Genomic DNA, 18,824 nt, shown 5'->3' with positions numbered 1-18,824 from the left:
GTCATTACATATTTAAGTCGAGAATGATACATTACAGAAAAATATATAATTTATGTGATTTTTGTCCAAAATTGCATCCAATGAATTGACAGGTGTATCAAATCTGTATCAGACCTTAAAAATGCATCATATACAATTTTCAATGCACATATATATATAAAATATATAACCAATCCATTATTGATTCTTTGCACACACACATAACACATTAGAACATAAACATAGGAGAGAAAGAAATTAAAAGATGATGATGCAGACAATATGGTTCCCTTTTGTTGTTGCTGTCGTTCTGTTCTTCAGTTTTGGAGTTATAGGAGGGGATTGGGAGGGTAGATCACAACTTAGTGGCATTAGCAGTGAGGTGTGGGCCCGGCAGGAGGCTGACCGGGTTACCGGCCTCCCCGACTCGCCTCCGGTGAATTTCCGGCAATATGCCGGATACGTCAGGGTGAGCCAGAAGCATGGGAGAGCACTTTTCTATTGGTTCTTTGAGGCCATGGAAAAGTCTGAGGATAAACCTCTCGTTTTATGGCTCAATGGAGGTAATTTAATTTCTAAACTTTAACAATATTATTCCCAATACCCTACATTGAAAAAAAAAATCTCAATACCCTTTTTTGATTTGATAATTATTTAATTTAACACTCCAAAATGTTACTACTAGTATTTATCAAATAGAATATTCGAGTAGAAAACAATTTATTAGGTATCTTAGAATTAGAAGAGTTTATGATTTACATCTTCCCAAATGCTCTTCGGGTCGGGGTGTGGGGGCCCTTAGGGTTGAAGTTCAGCCTTTTGGAAGAATTAGAAGAGTTTACACGTGCATCCAAATATTCTATTTCATTATTAATTATCTCCAGATTTTATAATTTTATTAAATTAAACAATTGTTAATTAATTATTAATTGTTCATAAGAACTAAACTTTGATCATAAGCTAGCCGGTCCTTTTCCAATTTTAGTATAATTACTATTATTCGTACCATGCATAAAGGTTTATAATTTTTTAATCGAATAATGGAGTTTTGACCTTAATTATTTCATCATATCAAAGTTGGCCGGTCCTTTTCCAATTTTAGTATAATTACTATTATTCATACCATGCATAAAGGTTTATAATTTTTTATTCGAATAATGGAGTTTTGACCTTAATTATTTCATCATTTTAGGGCCAGGATGTTCATCAGTAGGATATGGTCTTTTAGAGGAGTTGGGACCTTTCCTCTCACAGAAAGGGAAACCAGAGCTGAAGTTCAACAACCACTCTTGGAATACAGGTTCATATCATTATATACATTGCTTAATTTGGCTGAATTGACCTTCCAATCGTTTTAAATTTCGTCAATTAATTTTCCTAGCCACTATTCAGTCAGTTCACTGTTAGTTACCAAAATAGTTGCTAAGGAATTTATTAATCGACGAAATTTAAAACAATTGGAGGGTCAATTTGACCAGAATAAAAATTAGGGACTAAATTAACAATTGTAAAACAATTGATGGATCAAAACAGTGATTTTTCCTTTAAACAAATAGTCTTCAGGAGAACAACAAAAGTGATATGATCAATTGTTCTAACCTTTCGTTCAAAAGCAACTTGCCTAAAAATATAGGTTTAAATCCTAAATTTCAAAGCCTCTCATCACCTTGTCCTAGGTTGGATGAAAGGAGGTAAATTGTAAGATTTATCTTAGTGGCGCATGCATGGTCTACGTACTTGCTTTCATCCCTGAGATCTCATCATCCCCATTGAAAATGTGAACTTGAGTATTTGCTGAGACATTACTCCTACACCAAACTTTTTGACCATTGAGTTATTTTTCGATCACTAACGGTCCTAAAAATATGATACTAAAGGATGTTGGTCTTATTATTTTTCTCCAGCGGCCAATTTGCTATTTCTAGAGCAGCCTGTGGGTGTTGGATTTTCATACACAAACACCACCAGTGATATCGATCGACTAGGCGACAAATTTGCAGGTTAATTTCATAATGTTCATTTGTTGCAAAATTTCATTGCATTTAACATTATTCTTATAGAGCTGTTAATTGCATTTTCCCATGCAAAATATACATTTTTTTTTTTTTTTTTTTGGTGCACTGGAGGGGTTAACGCCCTAGAATTAATGGACTTTTCTAGTAGCAAAAATTCTCACAACCCTAGCTACTTAGCTATGATGTTTTTCAAGCCTTCGGGGATGATCCAGGATCGTAGTCCCCCGCCCACTATTTTGACCAAAAAAATCAACATTCAGAAAAACTTTTCTTTGAGAAGTTAATTAATTAATTATTTGCTTCCATAATAATAGTATTAATTTTAACATCCATTTTTATATGTTATTATAGCTCATGATTCATATAGGTTTCTACTCAAATGGTTTCAAAGATTCCCACAATTCAAGTCCCATGAATTCTACATTGCTGGCGAAAGTTATGCAGGTACGTACGGACAAACACTTTGGATTATGATCGATGAATATTTGAATTTACGGATCGGATGGGGTTATGATGATCTTATTTATTAAATAATTAATTACAATTAATAACCTTTTAATTGATATTGGCATGAAACTCATAAAATTGCCTGCACGTACTCTTGTAGGCCATTATGTTCCTCAACTCTCGGAACTTATCTATGACAAGAACAAAGTTGTTCCAAAGGTTGATCAAATAAACTTCAAGGGTCTACTGGTATGCATTTTGCATAAATTTTTCCTCTTCATCTTTTGTATTGTATTGTATTGTATAGCTTCATTATTATAATAGACGAGGTGGTTTTTTATATGCTCAAATAACTAACTTGATTGGTATGAGTGACAGTACATTACTATACCCTCATCCCTTAAAAGAGTTTGAGCCTCTTGTGCGAAATACCAATATGACTTGCATTTTGCTCCTTAGACTGAAATTACCCTTGCAATTTACTTATTTTCAAATTTTGGCGGAATTTTTCTTTTGATTTTAATTTTTTAAAGCCATATAAGCTTGAAAGCTTTCATATGGCAGCCTTTTATTGTATTTTTATATTTTTAGCCAAGTAGCTTGTAAATCAATGATATTTCTGTGACTTTCCCAAATGGGAGGTCACAGGTTTGGACTAATGGGGGTGACTCTTTATGCTTCAATAGGTTGAGAAAGTATGTATGGAACCACAATGAATATATGCTTCAATAGGTTTGAGAAAGTATGTACTCTTTTGTAGTTTAATTGGTTGAGAAAGTATGAATGAACAAATACTACATATTATTGATTAAAATAAAATTTAAGCATGAAGTGGCTTGGAATCCTTTAATCCTTTCAAGGAGTGTAAGTCTTGGAAAGTGTTGTAAAAGTACAATGCCATGAGTGAAGAGAGAATGAATGTAGAAAAAATAGTGAATGAATTATAAAATTTGATTATGTGAAAATAGGATCCGATTTTGAAATTGAGAAAGTATTGCACGGATAAACGTATAAAGATAACATTAATTGGGTCATTTGATACAATTATACAAATAGAGATTAGTCTAAGTCCAATACGAGTTTAAAATTGTCTGTTAGGACATATCTAACCAATAAATAAATAAATATGTAGATGATTGATGAAATGCATAATAATTATAACATAATATATTACAGATAGGGAACGCGCTGTTGGACGATGAAGCAGACCAAACAGGGATGATAGACTACGCATGGGATCACGCCATTATTTCCGACCGCCTCCGCGACGACATCAAAGCCGCCTGCAACTTCAGCGCCACCACCTCTTCCGCCGAATGCGACGCCCAGCTTAACAACTATTACGCCCTTTACGACATTATTGATATGTACAGCTTGTACACCCCAACCTGTGTCCGCACAAACAGCACCGCCACGAAGAACTCGGTTCCTGTCGTACGAGGAATCGCTCCTCACCTTTTCTCCAAAATGGTCATTCATTCATTCATATATTCTCCATCAAAAGATATATAGTAGCTTATTAGCTAATATATTAATTTGGATATATATATATATATGTAGGCTGGATGGCACAAGAAACCATCAGGTTACGACCCATGTGCACCTGATTATACAGAAGCATATCTCAACAGACCGGACGTCCAGAAGGCACTTCATGCCAACGTAACTGGGATTTCCTATCCATGGATTCATTGCAGGTACTATATATACATAAATCCTATGTAAAAAAAAGATTTTTTTTTTTTTTTTTTTTTTTTTTTTTTTTTTGCCTGCATGGCTTAACTCAATAGCAATAATATGGGGAATATGCCCACTTTGGGCAGGGAGACAATGGGAATTATATATGTTTTTTTTTTTTTTTGTTTTTTTTGTTTTTGACATGGGAATTATATATGCTCAAAGTTGGCTAATCCCTACCAAGGTAGTGTAGGGATTGTTTTTGTTATCAATTATACTACATTATTCATTAGGGCAAATTATTGTGTGGTCTCTTGATCCAAAAACATTGTCGTGAATATTTCATTATTTTGAGTAAACATAATGTACATCACGTTTTAGAATAATGTACATACGTATTAGAATAATGTATATTATGTTTTTGAATAATGTATGTTGCAGTTGAGTGTGAAAAAAAAATAAAATTAAATAAAACAACATCATATTTAGACTATAGTCCACACAGCTGCATGGTCACACAATAACTATTGATTCATTATTACTGGTCCTTTTAATACCTAGCTCAGTTCTTTGAAGTTGTAAATGTCATTCCATCTTCATCAAAATATAGTAATTTCTATCGCTTAACAGGTAGAGCCTTCTTTGCATTCAGAAACTAAACCTTTTTTTTTTTTTTTTTTTAAATTAATTTTCTTACATTTTAAAAAGAAAACAAATCCTTAAGACTATTTCTCAATTTGTTCTATCAACCCTGAACTGGTAACACCATTTTTTGCAGCGGCATTATCAGTAAATGGAAAGATGCACCAACTACCATTCTTCCTATTATCAGAAAACTTTCAGCAGCGGGTTTGCGCATTTGGGTTTACAGGTATTACGGCTAGAATATACTATTACTCATAAAATAATAATAATAAAAGATTAGATATTACATAATAATATGTTAATATTATTGAATAATGTTACAGTTATAATTATGACCATCACATATATATATGATTTCTTTTTAAAAATCCTTTTTGGGTGTAAACTAGCAAGTACAATGTTTGGTATATGTAAGACATCATAAAAACTATCATTATTTTTGGGTGACGAGAGAAACCTGTAACCACTCACCGAGAATGTGCACGGGATAAACCCACTTTGTGACACTAACTAACTGATAAAGAACCACAAGAAAGTAAACCAACCTAGGTTATCTATAGTTGAACGGCTCAAACCAAAAAAAGTTGGGATTTGAACTCTTGACTATGTAGTTACAAGTTTGTATTCTTAGTCCTCTTGGCTATGGTTACCTCCCACTATTGTTATTTTTAATCCCTACTGTGTTGTGATATGTATGAAAAAACAGTGGAGATAATGATGGAAATGTACCAGTAACTTCAACCAGGTATAGTCTCAAAAAACTTGGGTTCAATATCACTGAAGATTGGACTCCATGGTACACTGATAATCAACAGGTAAATAAATTTTATACCTATAACTACTTACTTTCTATTTCAATATTGCTAGCATGCATATATGGTAAACTACTTGTTCATTTTTCCATTTGTTTTTTTTTTTGGCTTCTTTTTGTTTCGATCTCATGGATCAACTAATTTATAAAATGTATATATATTAACTTTATTCTTTTTTTTTTTTTTAATTTTATTTTTAATTTTGCTTAGGTTGGGGGGTGGACAATTGTTTACGAAGGACTAATGTATGTGACGGTTAGAGGAGCAGGGCATATGGTTCCAACTTTCAAGCCAAGGGAAGCACTTCAGCTAGTTACCCACTTTTTGGCCAATAAAAAATTGCCATCCTCATCATATTGATTTATTTATTTTATTTTTTAATAATTTGATCATATTAAATTAAATTAAATGTTTCTAACAAAAGATCTTGTAGTCAAGCGGCGTAATTGTTGTCAACAAATAGAATAGTTTCATCAAACACCTAACAAAAAGACATGGAAACAGTACAACAAATGAAATGTATTTAGCAAAGTAGTTTTGTTAGTCTTTTTAATTTCCAAGTTTTAAAAGTTATATCAATCTCATATCATTTTTGCCTAGATGATAAATATTATTGGGTGTAGGAAACATTCCAATGAGAATATTGAAATGAAGGAGAGGGGACTTGGATGGTTAATTATAAAAGTGATCTAGACAAGGCATCAGGTTCACACTCTTGGGAGGCAAAAATTTGTGTCAAACTCTCTCTCGGATCTATATCTGTGAGACGAGACGAATTGTAGATAACTGAGTGTGTAAGTATTATAATTTCGGTTATAAGTATAACAATATTTATTATTAGTAACAATCAATTTTTATCTTAAATAGTATCACAATTTTACATATAAGTATTACAATATCTATCAAAAGTAACGATTTATTTTTAATTCAAATTGGTATTAAATTTTCTACAATAAGTATTACAATTTCTTTCATAAATAACATTTCACATATAAGTATTCCAATATTTACATTAGAATTAAAATGTTTAAGTATCCCAATTTCAATTATAGGTATTACAATATTTATCATTAGTACCAATCATTTTGCCCTAAATAATATCACAATTATATATATATATATATATATATATATATATATATATATATATATATATATATTGTTGGTCCCGATAGAATGAGATGAGAGTCTAGAGAGGGGGGGGGGGGGTGAATAGACTCTTTTCGTTAGAAGCCCTAAACGTCACCTTTCGGTGTCTTGGCGCAGCGGATAAGATAGATTTGTTTTAGATACTTTGCACGAGTTTGCGTAATTTAGACAAACCTTCGGTAACGATAATAAAGGAATGATATGAGAGCAAAAAGAAAAGCGTAAGTAAAGAGATAGAGAGGACACGCGATTTTATAGTGGTTCAGCCAATGTTGCCTACTCCACTCTTCTTCCACAACTGTTGGAAGGATTGCACTATCACTCTTAGTACAAATACACAAAGACTTCCTTGATCACTAAGCCGGACAGCCTTCGTAGGTTTTTCAACTCCTCGAGTTTACTCCGCCTCTATCAACTTCTTCTCCTAAGTTGAGGTTAGTAGAAAATGATTTCTTGAACTCTCCAACGATGAGGTCTTGACTCTGAGATATGATTGCTTCAAATAAATGTCAAGACTTCCTTGAGGTGTAATACAAAAGAATCTTCAAGTAGCTTAACACCTCAAAACTGGTCCACAAAAGCTTTTAGTAAATTGTAGACTTTTCAAGAGCTTTTGTAAGTGAGTAAGTTGAGTGATAATGAACCAGCACCTTCTTAGTTGATGAAGGTGAGTTTATATAGGTGATGAAAATCCATCCGTTGGAGGGAGATGAAATTTTCGAACCTTTTAACCAGTGGACAAGGACCGGGGAGCTTCATGCATTAAATGCTCCATTAATGAGGTTGTACCATGTAGCCGTTGAAGGTATGGAAAGCATTGGGGTTTTGTCCTTTAGCTCCAAGAGATGGTACATCTTCATTTAATGCTTCTTGAAAAGTGTGTCCCATAAGATGAAGTCCTTATTGTCCTAGGATGTTGTCAAATCAGACAGGTGAATCATTCTTCTCGTTGTTGAAGAGAAGTAATGCTTGATAAAGATCGTCTTTCACCAACACTGTCCTTTCGTGCTTGTTGACAACTCCTGCTTGATTCTCGTTGTTGTTCTTCATGTCTCGTGTCTTCTTTCGCCTTGGAGACCCTAACATTTAGTCATAACTCATTTTCGTGTGTTTGTCTAGCTTAACTCGAATTACAGAGGAGTTATGGCAACTTTCGTCTAGGACGAAATCAACGATTAAAAAAGCTAATGGTTAGGGGTTTACTTTTCTACATTACATTGGTATCATCAAAATCCTAATACAATGTTCCTAACAATTTCCCCCTTTTTGATGATGCCAAAACCTATACTCTTCTTATAAGGCTGATAAAAGTTCCATAAGGATTTTTTCTATTATAAAAACAGCCATACTTGAGAGTTTATAAGTCTTTTTTCTAGATTAAAGCGTTAATAAGCGAGACAAGGACAGGTGACTCAAACAAGTGACACGAGATGTGTGACAATGAGAGTTTCATATATAAAGATGTAATCATTACAAAAAACTTTGTAAAGAGAAACATAACGAAAGTTAACTTACACTTCTAAAAGCTTTGATTTCTGTTGTTCAGCTTCCTTGAGTTCTTGGTCATTCCTTTCCTTTTGTTGCTTTAGCATCCTGTTGAAGTCAATTTTCTCATTGATTTTTGCTCTGAAAACTTTAATAGGATTAGTCCTGACAAGCTCTTCATGTTCTCCTTTGATGTTCAGACCAGTGTAATTGTTGTAGGCTTCCCGAATGTTGCTTCCTTCAACAATACCATACTTCCACCACGAGATCAGTTCAAACGAATTCATGCCTTCTTGGTAGCTCTTTCCCGATTCCTTGTGCACTTTGAAAGCTGCATTATGCATGACATTTTGTGGGGAGTCTTTGGTTACATTAGAGAGGTCTTCAATGAGGTTCCTGATCCTTTCTCTTTCCATTGCTTCATCTTCTCTTCTCTTTCTTTCTTCATCGTGCTTCCTCCACAGTTCTTTGTTTGCTCTTTTGATTCTCTCATTTTGAGTGCTCATGTGATTTTGTCTTGTATAATTGTCTTTTGTTTTCAACCAAATGGGATTATTGCAACCCTCGAATCGTTTGCCACTGCCTTCTTCATATGGGACAAAGTCCACAAAGTTTCCTATGCCATCCATAGTTACTTTGTTGTCTCTCATAAGTTTCTGCATTAATTTCATCTGTTCTCTCTTTGGCAGTCCTGTGAAGATGTATTTGGCTTCAGAACCAAATGATTGTCGAGGCTTAATTTGTTTGGAGGATTGGTATCGACCATGATATCTTGACTTTGAGGAGTGATAACCACGAGACTTAGAAGGTGGATGAGATGGATTCGTGTTCCTTTGGTCTAGTCTCTTGGTGTCCGAGAGGGAGACACTAGTACAAAATTGAACATAGAAGATTGACCATAGGCCACCATTGTTGAAAGAAAGGTTGCCTAATCTTAGCCCAAAAATTCGCGGTGGCAATTTTGTAAATAAGTGATCAATAATCCACCACCATTGTTAGCTGTAATGGTTGCCCATTGTATTTTGTATTTATTTAAAAAACAATTGATTTATAATAGGCAACCATTTCTAATAGAAATGGTTGCCTTAAAATAAGACTTGTTTGGTAATAGGCAACTATTCCTAATAGAAATGATTGTCTAAAATTAACCCTAGATCTACATACCCATCATCGAACGAATTGAATCAGATCAGAACGTACGATTGAAGCTATCATACTCATAACCCGCCATAGATTGAAGCTACCAAACATATGATTGAAGCTCGCCGATCTGCTCGTACCCAACGATCATCTCCCCATCATCAATCAGAACGTACGATTGAAGCTACCGAACGTACGATCATCTCCCCATCATCGATCTGCTCTCGCCCGGCGACCCACCGCCACCTCGCCGATCTGCTCTCGCCCGGCGACCCACCGCCACCGCGACGCACCGCCACACGCACAGCACCACGTTCACCGTCGCACGCCCCCACCGTCGCATCATCATCATCATCGATCTGCTCTCGCCCGGCGACCCACATCAGAGCACCTGTTAACCTCGTTCGTTTATCTTCTCCCTCTGCTCTTTTTGTGCTTCAGTGCTTGATTGCATTTGATTTTTAGTTGGATTTGTGTATATCGGTGTTTGAGTTTGTGGATAGAGGATAGATCCACTTCTCTCTCTATAGGCTAAATGTTGTTGATGAATTTTTTCTTTTTTCCGCAATGTTCAGTTCTGATTCGTGAATTTTCGGATGATTTGTTGATTTCATTCCACATCTCTAGCAATTTCAGACTTTTGACTGGTTGTATGACTGTTCAATTTCTAGTTTTCAGTTAGATTTGTGTTGTATGACTGTTCAACTTTAGCATCTACTTAACCCAATGTTTGCTTCCATTTTTGTGTTTATGATGAGATTTTCTCACAAATGGAGTGCATATTAAGAATGGAAACAGGATGGTAAAATGTGTGAATGAATAGAAGCTGTTTGATTTATGGACTGTAACTTGGTCTGACCATCATTCATGTGTTTTTTGTTCCTTGTAGATACTTGCAAAAATTTTAAAAACTCAGTTTACTTCTGTAATGCACTTTGACTACTGAAATTAGAGAAGTACATGATTTCATTCATTCTGTACACCGAATAATCTGTTAGTGCACTATTTCACTATTGATAGACTGGAAACGAGTTTAAATTTCTGTATTATTTTCAGTTAGTGCAGTTATTGCTGGTCCAGGAGGAGGTGTCTTCATATCAGATCCAAAGAAGCCAGCAGGAGGGCATGTACTTGCTCATGCTGCAACAATAAGGCTAATGTTCAGGAAGGGAAAAGGAGAACAGCGCGTATGCAAGGTGTCTGATGCACTAAATCTTCCCGAGAGTGAAGCAATATCCTTTCACTGTTAAATGTTTACTTCTGAATTTTCTTACAAGGGTATCATAATTAAGTTAAGTCCATCACACCAAATTGATGCCACAAATCAGTTCATGAACAAAATGATGCACCAAATTGCATACGAAGCATTGAACAAAATGGCTGCACAGCAAGGTATCTCTGAACCATACGACGAATTCCCTCTAATTTTCAACGAACAAGATACTAGCAGTCCTATGTAATATATGCAGAAGGCATGAAAAACCATTGTGCCTCACCAAATGTTTCTCTCATCTGGTACGCTCTCTCGTATGCCTCTTAAGTGTAAGTGTTGTAATGTAATGTCCTTTTTACTATCGGGTTTTGAAAATATGTCTGTTACTATGGCTGTATACCATGATTTAGTTCATAAACCTTCCTTTTGTCAAGTACTTGTTGGATCAAAAGAACTGCTGTAACTTATTATCCTTGCATTTCTTTTCTGTAGGTTGCTTAATTAAGTGCTGAAAATTTCATTTCAATTGTTTTTTAACTCTCTAGAATGCTCAACTTTCTGCTCTGCGTGTTGGTTTCAGTCATTTAATTCGCAACCATATGTGTTTTTAGCTCTTTAGGATCATAAAACTGGAAGATTGCAGCAAGCTTTGGCTTCGAGCACGAGACATGGGTGAGCTTTGACGAGGAGAACCGTCGAAGATTCGACCGTCTCCGTTCAGGTGTTTCCAACATTATTCATATTTAGTGCCGTTAATACTTCAATACAAGACATATGAGCTAACAACATTTTCCTTCTTTTTTTCCTCAACTCCTATTCTTTATTTCTGCCTAGAAATATTGCCAGATTAAGACAATGCAGTGTTAAAGAGACTTGAAAATACTGATGGTTTCATAATAACAATGAACAAGACATAAGGATATATATTCCTCTTTTGGTCCCTATCTTTTATCTTCTTTGACATTATGACACCTATAACGCCAAGCTTGGCTGTTTATGGTCCCTCAATATGAAGTTAGCCACTCTGTTCCATTCTTTATTGATGCCATTAATATGCAAGTCATTATCTGTAGAGAAGTCTTGTGTAAAATTATTAAGTTTCTTGATGGTTTCATTGCTTTTTCTGATTAAGAATAACATTTTTATCATCTGAATAGATTATGAAGAGATTATGATGACTACCTCACGTGACTTGGTTGTTTAACAGGCAGTTCTTGAAAAGCAAAGTTATATGCTCATTGGAAGATTGAAAATCTAATGCTACTTTCCAGCTAGTGCATGTTTACCCAGTTCTCTTGGTTATGCAAGCTCAGAAAATACTACTGCTTCTAGTGCTGAGGATTCGGAGGTTGAGATGGAAATAAGTGATGTATTACTGAAGTTGAGGCCAATCAAACAAGTATATTTTAAGGCCATTTCATGAATTATAAGTGTATGCTCTTGGGACCTTTGGCACCCAATAAAACCTCGTTTATATGAGCTAACGTACTTGAGGAAGCTTGCTCGTCCTTTGCCAACTCATTTTGTGCTCGGTATTTTGTTCTTGCTTTTATAATTTGTGGCGTCTCATGTTCGAGTCTGACTATTTTATTTCCATGTAACCTCAGGGATAAATAGAGAACTCTAAGGATTGACTGAAGCAGTGCTTAAATTGTGGGAGAAATGTCATATAGCAAAAATTGCTTTGAAATGGGGAGTCCCAAACACAGACAATGAGCAAATGGCAAGCGAACTCAAGGTAAGCGTTCTCCTTGTGGTAGTTTTTATGTGAGTATAGTTTTTATATCTCATGACAAAATATTCATCTGTTGATAATTTGGATGAGGTAAGTGGATTTAAATAGAACTATGTATAGTTAAGTTATATTTTATTAATTAACAAATTTAATAATTTTATTAATTTAATTTTTTGTAGGCATTTGAAAGCGATAGTCCGTATTCTATCGACAACATAAATGAGCTTCGAGAGCATTGGTCAAAGTTCTTCTTTTCCGAGTGCTTATAAGTTTTATTTTATTTATAAAAAGTATTTTGTTTTTGATAATAGTATTGAGTTGGGCATGTTTTGATCTAATTGTATTAAAGTATGAGGATTTTAAGTGCTATATATTGTATTTTGACGATAGTATATTTGCATTGTGTTTAATTTGATGATATATAGCATTTGCATTGTGTATGTGTTAAGGTATTGTTTTAAAGTGTGTTGATAGATAAATTGTATTGTGGAGTAATGTTGATAGGATTTGAATAATAAGCTGTACCTAGTACAGGAATTATAAAAAAATTAGGGATTTTAATTTAATTAAATAAATAATTAAAAATTAAAAGTCATCCGCGACCATTCCTAGCCAAAAATGGTCGCGGATGACTTATTCGAATTAAAAAACAAAATACAATACGCGACCGTTCTTTGTTAAGAACGGTCGCGTATTACTAACAATGCGCAACCATTTCACAATGGTCGCGTAAAGTCGATGCCTTTAGGTGAGCCTCTCATAGGCAACCATTGTACAATGGTTGCATATTGTCTTTTACAATGGTTGTCTATCTGCAATTTTGTACTAGTGAGAGTGTCGTGCTTCACGAGCTTGATCTTTCGTGCTATCTCTCGGCTGGTCATCATCCTTATCTTTGTCATCATTTCTCTTTTCCCCCTTTTTGGCACCATCAACACAGGTGGTAGAAGGAATGGAGGAGACCTTGTTGATTGCAAGCAAGATATCCTGAGCATACCCCAGAATTTGAAGTGCATATTCGCCCAGTTGGTACGAATTGTCCTGATATGTGTCAATCTTTGTACAGGCCAAATCCACACGCTCTTTGAGTCCAAAATGAGAGTGTTTGATTTCGTGCTGTTGTCGCACAACTTTGTTCAGAGAAGCTTCGAGATCATAAAGTTTCTTTGTCATTCGCTCAAGGAGCTTGTGATCTGATTGGCTTTGTTGCTGCGGTTGAGACTGTGCTGGAGGTGGAGATCGAGGTTTAGATTGTGCTGCTATCAGAAAATCGACCTTCTTGCATAGATCATCCATAACTTTCGTGTCCTTTTCTCGTAAAGCAAGATATTGCCTATGGATGGTCTCGGCTGAATGAACAGTTCCTCGCATGAGGTTCATGATAGTCCGTGGGGACTCTGCAGGGGATTCTTCCTCAATGTTTGTTGGTGATGTGTCCATGTGATCATCTTGAGGTGGTGCTTCCCGTTTTCCACCACTAGCAGAGCTAAGAAGAACTGGTGAAGCTTCCAGTGTGCCCTCACGCATACTTTCCTTTCCTTGCTTGATTGGAGTCTCGTCTATGGGTTGGATATGCGGGACAATGCCACGAGACAGATCTTCGAGATGGGAAGTTGAAACTTCTTCCGAGTCATCACTGTCAGATGGTAGACTTCTTAAGGGAGATCTTTGAGGGTAGGTGTCATAGTCAGGATCGATCAAGATTGTATGACTATCTTCGGGGTCGGTTTCTTGATCACCTTCATCACCCAACTGATCATCATTATCATCATCATCATCATCATCATCATCATTGTCTTCATCATCAGCATCGTGAACATCATCATTATTATCATCTTCATCTTCATCTTCATCTGCATCACTCTCGTCTTCTTCAATCTCTCGTCCAAGCTCATCTTTCGTGCCACTGACATTACAATTTGGATCATTTTGGTGTTCTTTCTCTAAAGTGGTCTTGATCTTTGAAAGCAACATGGCATATCGAAGTTGCTTCATTTCTTCTTCATAAACTGGATCCAAGGGTGGCTTGTTGAGCTCGATGCAGATTGGAGCTTTATCTCTCCCGAGAGTGCGATTTGTCATCTTGTAAGAGAGAACGCGATTGATTTCTTCAATTCGAAGAGCTTGTGAAACATCCTCAGTGCCAATCCATGCAAGTGCAAAGTCTTCTTCATCCTGCATTGCTTCAAAAGTTTCAAGAAAGGTCCGTAGAGGAGCAGTGCGCCATTTTTGCCATTGCAGAACTCGTGTGTAATCCCTTTCAATGGATTCTCTAAGCGACTGATCTAGTGAACGGCGGGAAACCTTTACTTCAGGAGCTGGAGCTGAAGGTTTTGGTATATCCGGAGAAGCTACTTGCACAACGGCTGCCTCGTCTACCAACACAGGTTCTTGTGTCAGAATTACCTGCTCTGTATTGGTAGGTTCTTGTGGTAAACAAGGCACAGATATCAGAGCATCAGTCGCCTCTTTCGTCTTTTCTGGTGACCCAGGTTCTTGTGGAAGACTTAAGCGACTGGCCTCCATGTCTACATTAGCAGGTTCTTGTGTCAGCTCTCGAAGGAGTTGATCTGCCAAAGTAGGTTCTTGTGGATGGTGGTCTTGAGGAGAACCGAGATCAGACTTGGGTTCTTGATCATCAGGAAATTTCTCAGGAAGAACATCTTTCGGTTGAGCTTCCCCCTCAGAAAGTGCTTCATTCGTGATTATTTCCCCCTGTGGGGATGCATCTTTCGTGTCTTCTTCTTTCGGTGTAGAAGATTCCTCCGGGAAAGATTTCGCCTTGACGGGAGACCGAAAGTGACTCTTCTTGATAGTTCTGGAGAGAATCAAATTATCTTCGTCTTCGGATGAGTCTTTGACAATGATTTTTTCTGGTAGAGGGGAGGATGGAATAGGATCTTTCTTCTCTTGTGGAGATTTTGAGGGGATTGGAACAGTTGAAGTTTCTTCTGCCTTTTTCGTCTTACTCCGAGAGGAGTGCTTTTCTCGTTTTTTGTCGTTTCGGCTTGGGTTGATCATCTTCTGAAACCCTAGGTGTTCTTGATTTCCTCTTGGCTTTGACTTGCTCAATAGGGATTCCCAACTCCAGCGCCTTCTGCTTGTCATACCCCGACGGTTTTTGTTTCATGTGACATGCTTTCAGTCCAGGCCGAATTCTTGGGCGCAGAACGACTCCTTTCGTTGCCAGAAGATGGCTTATCACAAAACCATATCCTAACTTCTTCGCAATGTCTCCTGGACTTTTTCGATGAAAGGTGATGGTGTGAACAATATTGTTGAATATGATCTTCGACCAATCAACTTTAAAACCATTCAAGAAAGCATGCAGCATTTTCAACTTCTCCTTCGTTACATCATCAGTGCCTGAGGTCTTGTGATCGACAAGTTTATTGAAGATATCAACAGTGAACTCATAATCCAGCCGGAACCATTTCTTCTTCAACGGCCATGTGATTTCTGCCTTGGATGGTGTGTGATTGTTCTTGATGGATTCGTAGAAATCCTCCGGGTCGAGATGATAGTAGATAATATCTGTCTTGTAAGACTCATCTCTTTGTGGAAACCCGTAAGTTGACCGAACGTCATCCGAGGTAAGGACCACATGATGATTATTGACTCTGGAAGTGATAGTCAAATAATCAGAAGATATTGAAGCATTCATATAAAACTGGGTTACATCAAACGGGTGCCAAATAGTATAGAGGTGTGTGATGAAGCTATATAGTCCTGTTTCTGTGAGGAGATGTATGATGTTTTCACCAAATTTCCTATCCAGGATATACTCAAGGAATCCATGTGCGTCCCACATATTTCCCCCTACGATGAAGGGTACTCTGGATTCAATGAATCTCAGGTCCTCAGTTGGAAAGCTTGGGACTTCCAAGATGGAAGGAGTTTCTGGTTCGGGATTAGATGGTGATGCTTGTGGATGTTCTGCCATAGTTGAGGATTTGAGAGAGACAGAGGGTTAGAAAGAATGAGAGTGAGAAAGGTAGGGTAAATAGATCAAAAAGGTTTAAGAGGGTTTTATAGATCTCCGGGTATGGATGATCCATTTTAGAGGTGAAAGGTTTAAAATTCAAAACACTCCCGGTTTTTCTTCTCCAAAAGGTAACTGATCATCATGGGGGAGTGATAAGATCGTGTGCAGATCAAAAACGATCATTCCCTCATTTAATGAGGTGAGAGAAAATCACTCGAGTGCTTATTGGTGCATTAAATGCACGTCACATCATGTATCAGACAGAGTGGGGGAGTGGACCACTTTTTTCGGCCACATGATCCCACTAGGATTCATCTGAACGGTTGGAAATAAAAGCTAAAAGCATTAAGCATGTTTAGACATGATTCCAAACCCGAAGGAAGATAAAGGTTTCATAACATCAGACTTGTAAAACAGATAAAAGTCGAACAAGTCGTTTTTACATCAACAGAAATGCCTTTCCCGAGAGAATTATTACACAGAACAATACGGAACATAAACAATTACAATCTCTCGTGAATTTGAAGGCAGACTTCCCTTCTACACATTGCAACCCTTCTTCTTTCGTTCGTACTCAAGGTATTCCCTCTTTCGGATCTCATGAGCAAAGACTTCAGCAATGAGGATCTCATGATCTGCTCCCAAGGTTTCTCTAGAGAGACCTCGTCTCTCCATTTCATTTAGTTTAGCCATTACCTTGGCCTTAGCAAAAGAGTATAGTGCACGATATCTTTCTTCGTGCTTTAGAAGAGGGGTAAGTTCAACAAGAGAGTAGAACTCTGAGATTTCAGGTTCTTTCTCAGATGATGAACCTTTCTCAACCAAGTTCCCGAGATTGCGGTGAGACATTTTTCCAGTCTCAGATAAGCTCTTGGATGAGAGTATCTTTTCTTTCCCTTTATCCATGAGTTGAAGAAAGAGATGAGTGAGTTCATAGTAGATTGAGAGAGTCCATTAAATAGATAGACCGAACCTCTCAAAAGGTGTATCCAACTGTCTTAACCAAGACACTGTTTAGGGAATATATTCTTTTTCAAGAATTTTGTCCTTGATTCGAGATTATTAGATAGGTGATAGATAGGACATATAAAGTCTCGATCAAAGGAAACCAGAGCTAGTTAAGTTTTATTCATCATAGACCCGAGAGAAGAAAGTACATAGGATAAGATACAACACACAAAAGATCAAATTTTCTTCCTCTCGTTTTTCTTGACTCCAGATGGTTCACCTTTGCCCTTTTTCAAATCTCCCAGCATTTGCTTGAACCATTTCCCGGTTTGTGGGTAGTTTGAGCCAGAAGAGGATTCAGGTTCTTCCTCCTGATCATATTTCTCCATTAAGTCTTCTTGTGCCAGAAAAGCCATATAGTCTGGGTCTGGAATCTTGGTAGGATCTTTCGAAGTCTTCTCTTCACTTTCAACAATGAAACCCGCCATATCATCATACTTAAGAGACGAGTCAGAGTCAGAAGGAATTTCCACCGGTGCTTGTGGACTGTTACCAGGGTAGAGTTCACCCTGTTCCTCTCTGAGACGTCTGGCACTTTCTTTCAGCTTATGGGAATCACCTCTGGTGAAAGGTTTCTTTGGAGCCATGGTAAAGAAAAGAAGGATGAGTGTAATGTAAAGAATTCACCTCCTTTTATAGCAAGAAATCCACATAGCTCATGTGTCTGTTACACATTAATTTCAACGTTACAATTAATGCTCATAACTGTAGTCAATGAGTCATTAATTCCAAGCAGGACTTTGACTGTTAACTTGTTTCTTTATGAAACTCCAACTTTAATGATCCCTTTTTTTTTTAAATGTAACACATAAAATTATGGCTCTTTTGATTGGAAAATGTATGAGTGATGAGCTTCCCTGTGATTTAGACAAGTAACATATAAAGTTAGGCATAGACAAGATAAGCAGTCATTCTAAGTACGAAAGGATAGCATTTTTATTAGATCACGAGGATTCCAGGTCACGAGAGTACAACATACAAAGGCTTAGAGAAAACGATAAGGCACGTGAAGTTCCAGACGAGTCATCTCTTCGGTCACATCAGTCAGATTTGCCACCTCTGCATATTCATCCAACTCCTCAAGTGAGAGAGTGGGTTCGGGTGACTGAGTTAAGGGCCGAGAGTGAACCATAGTGACATCTTCAGAAGATTGTTCACTAGGTTGAGGAACTTCATAAGATGTTTGCTCATTAGAAATTTTCATCATCAGAATTCTCTCTTTAGCAAGCCGAGTGGCTTGTTCCATGCAAGCCTTCTTAGCCCTGGACTCGCTGACCAATTTGTTATGAGTTCCCTTGTCCTTTGGTGCTGTGTTGGGCATGGAGTAGGTTACGATGACCCTTTCCCCATCTTCTTCAAGCCTTAAGATGGTAGCATTCGGAAGCTTGTTGGCTTCTTGCATATGATGTTTTAGACGTTTGGCCCTTTTTTCAGCTTCGTCGCTCTTTTCCTTCCCCTTATCCATTCCTGCAATCTTTATCCTTCTCTACGATCTTGTGAATGAGTAAAGCTCATAAAATAGAAGAATAATATA

The 18,824-nt window shown here is 36.9% G+C and overlaps 2 protein-coding genes across 2 annotated transcripts; one reads left to right on the top strand and one right to left on the bottom strand.

Moving 5' to 3' along the window:
• The first annotated feature begins 244 nt into the window (after positions 1 to 244).
• On the top strand, positions 245 to 5,002 carry LOC109155051 (serine carboxypeptidase-like 34). Its single transcript, XM_019302781.1, has 8 exons — positions 245 to 542; positions 1,172 to 1,279; positions 1,884 to 1,979; positions 2,346 to 2,438; positions 2,602 to 2,690; positions 3,618 to 3,911; positions 4,002 to 4,138; positions 4,897 to 5,002. The coding sequence occupies exons 1-8, from the start codon at positions 245 to 247 to the stop codon at positions 5,000 to 5,002; spliced, it is 1,221 nt and encodes a 406-aa protein (XP_019158326.1).
• Positions 5,003 to 8,235: 3,233 nt separating this feature from the next.
• Positions 8,236 to 15,405, bottom strand: LOC109155050 (MATH and LRR domain-containing protein PFE0570w-like). Its single transcript, XM_019302780.1, has 3 exons — positions 14,910 to 15,405; positions 13,227 to 14,672; positions 8,236 to 8,396 (listed from the first exon to the last, which is right to left on the bottom strand). The coding sequence occupies exons 1-3, from the start codon at positions 15,403 to 15,405 to the stop codon at positions 8,236 to 8,238; spliced, it is 2,103 nt and encodes a 700-aa protein (XP_019158325.1).
• Positions 15,406 to 18,824: the final 3,419 nt, after the last annotated feature.

The sequence above is a fragment of the Ipomoea nil genome, unplaced genomic scaffold (assembly GCF_001879475.1).
Source record: "Ipomoea nil cultivar Tokyo-kokei standard unplaced genomic scaffold, Asagao_1.1 scaffold2690, whole genome shotgun sequence".
Lineage (NCBI taxonomy): Eukaryota > Viridiplantae > Streptophyta > Magnoliopsida > Solanales > Convolvulaceae > Ipomoea > Ipomoea nil.
The sequence above is the reverse complement of the archived record's forward strand: the minus strand, read 5'-3'. Positions and strand labels throughout refer to the sequence as shown.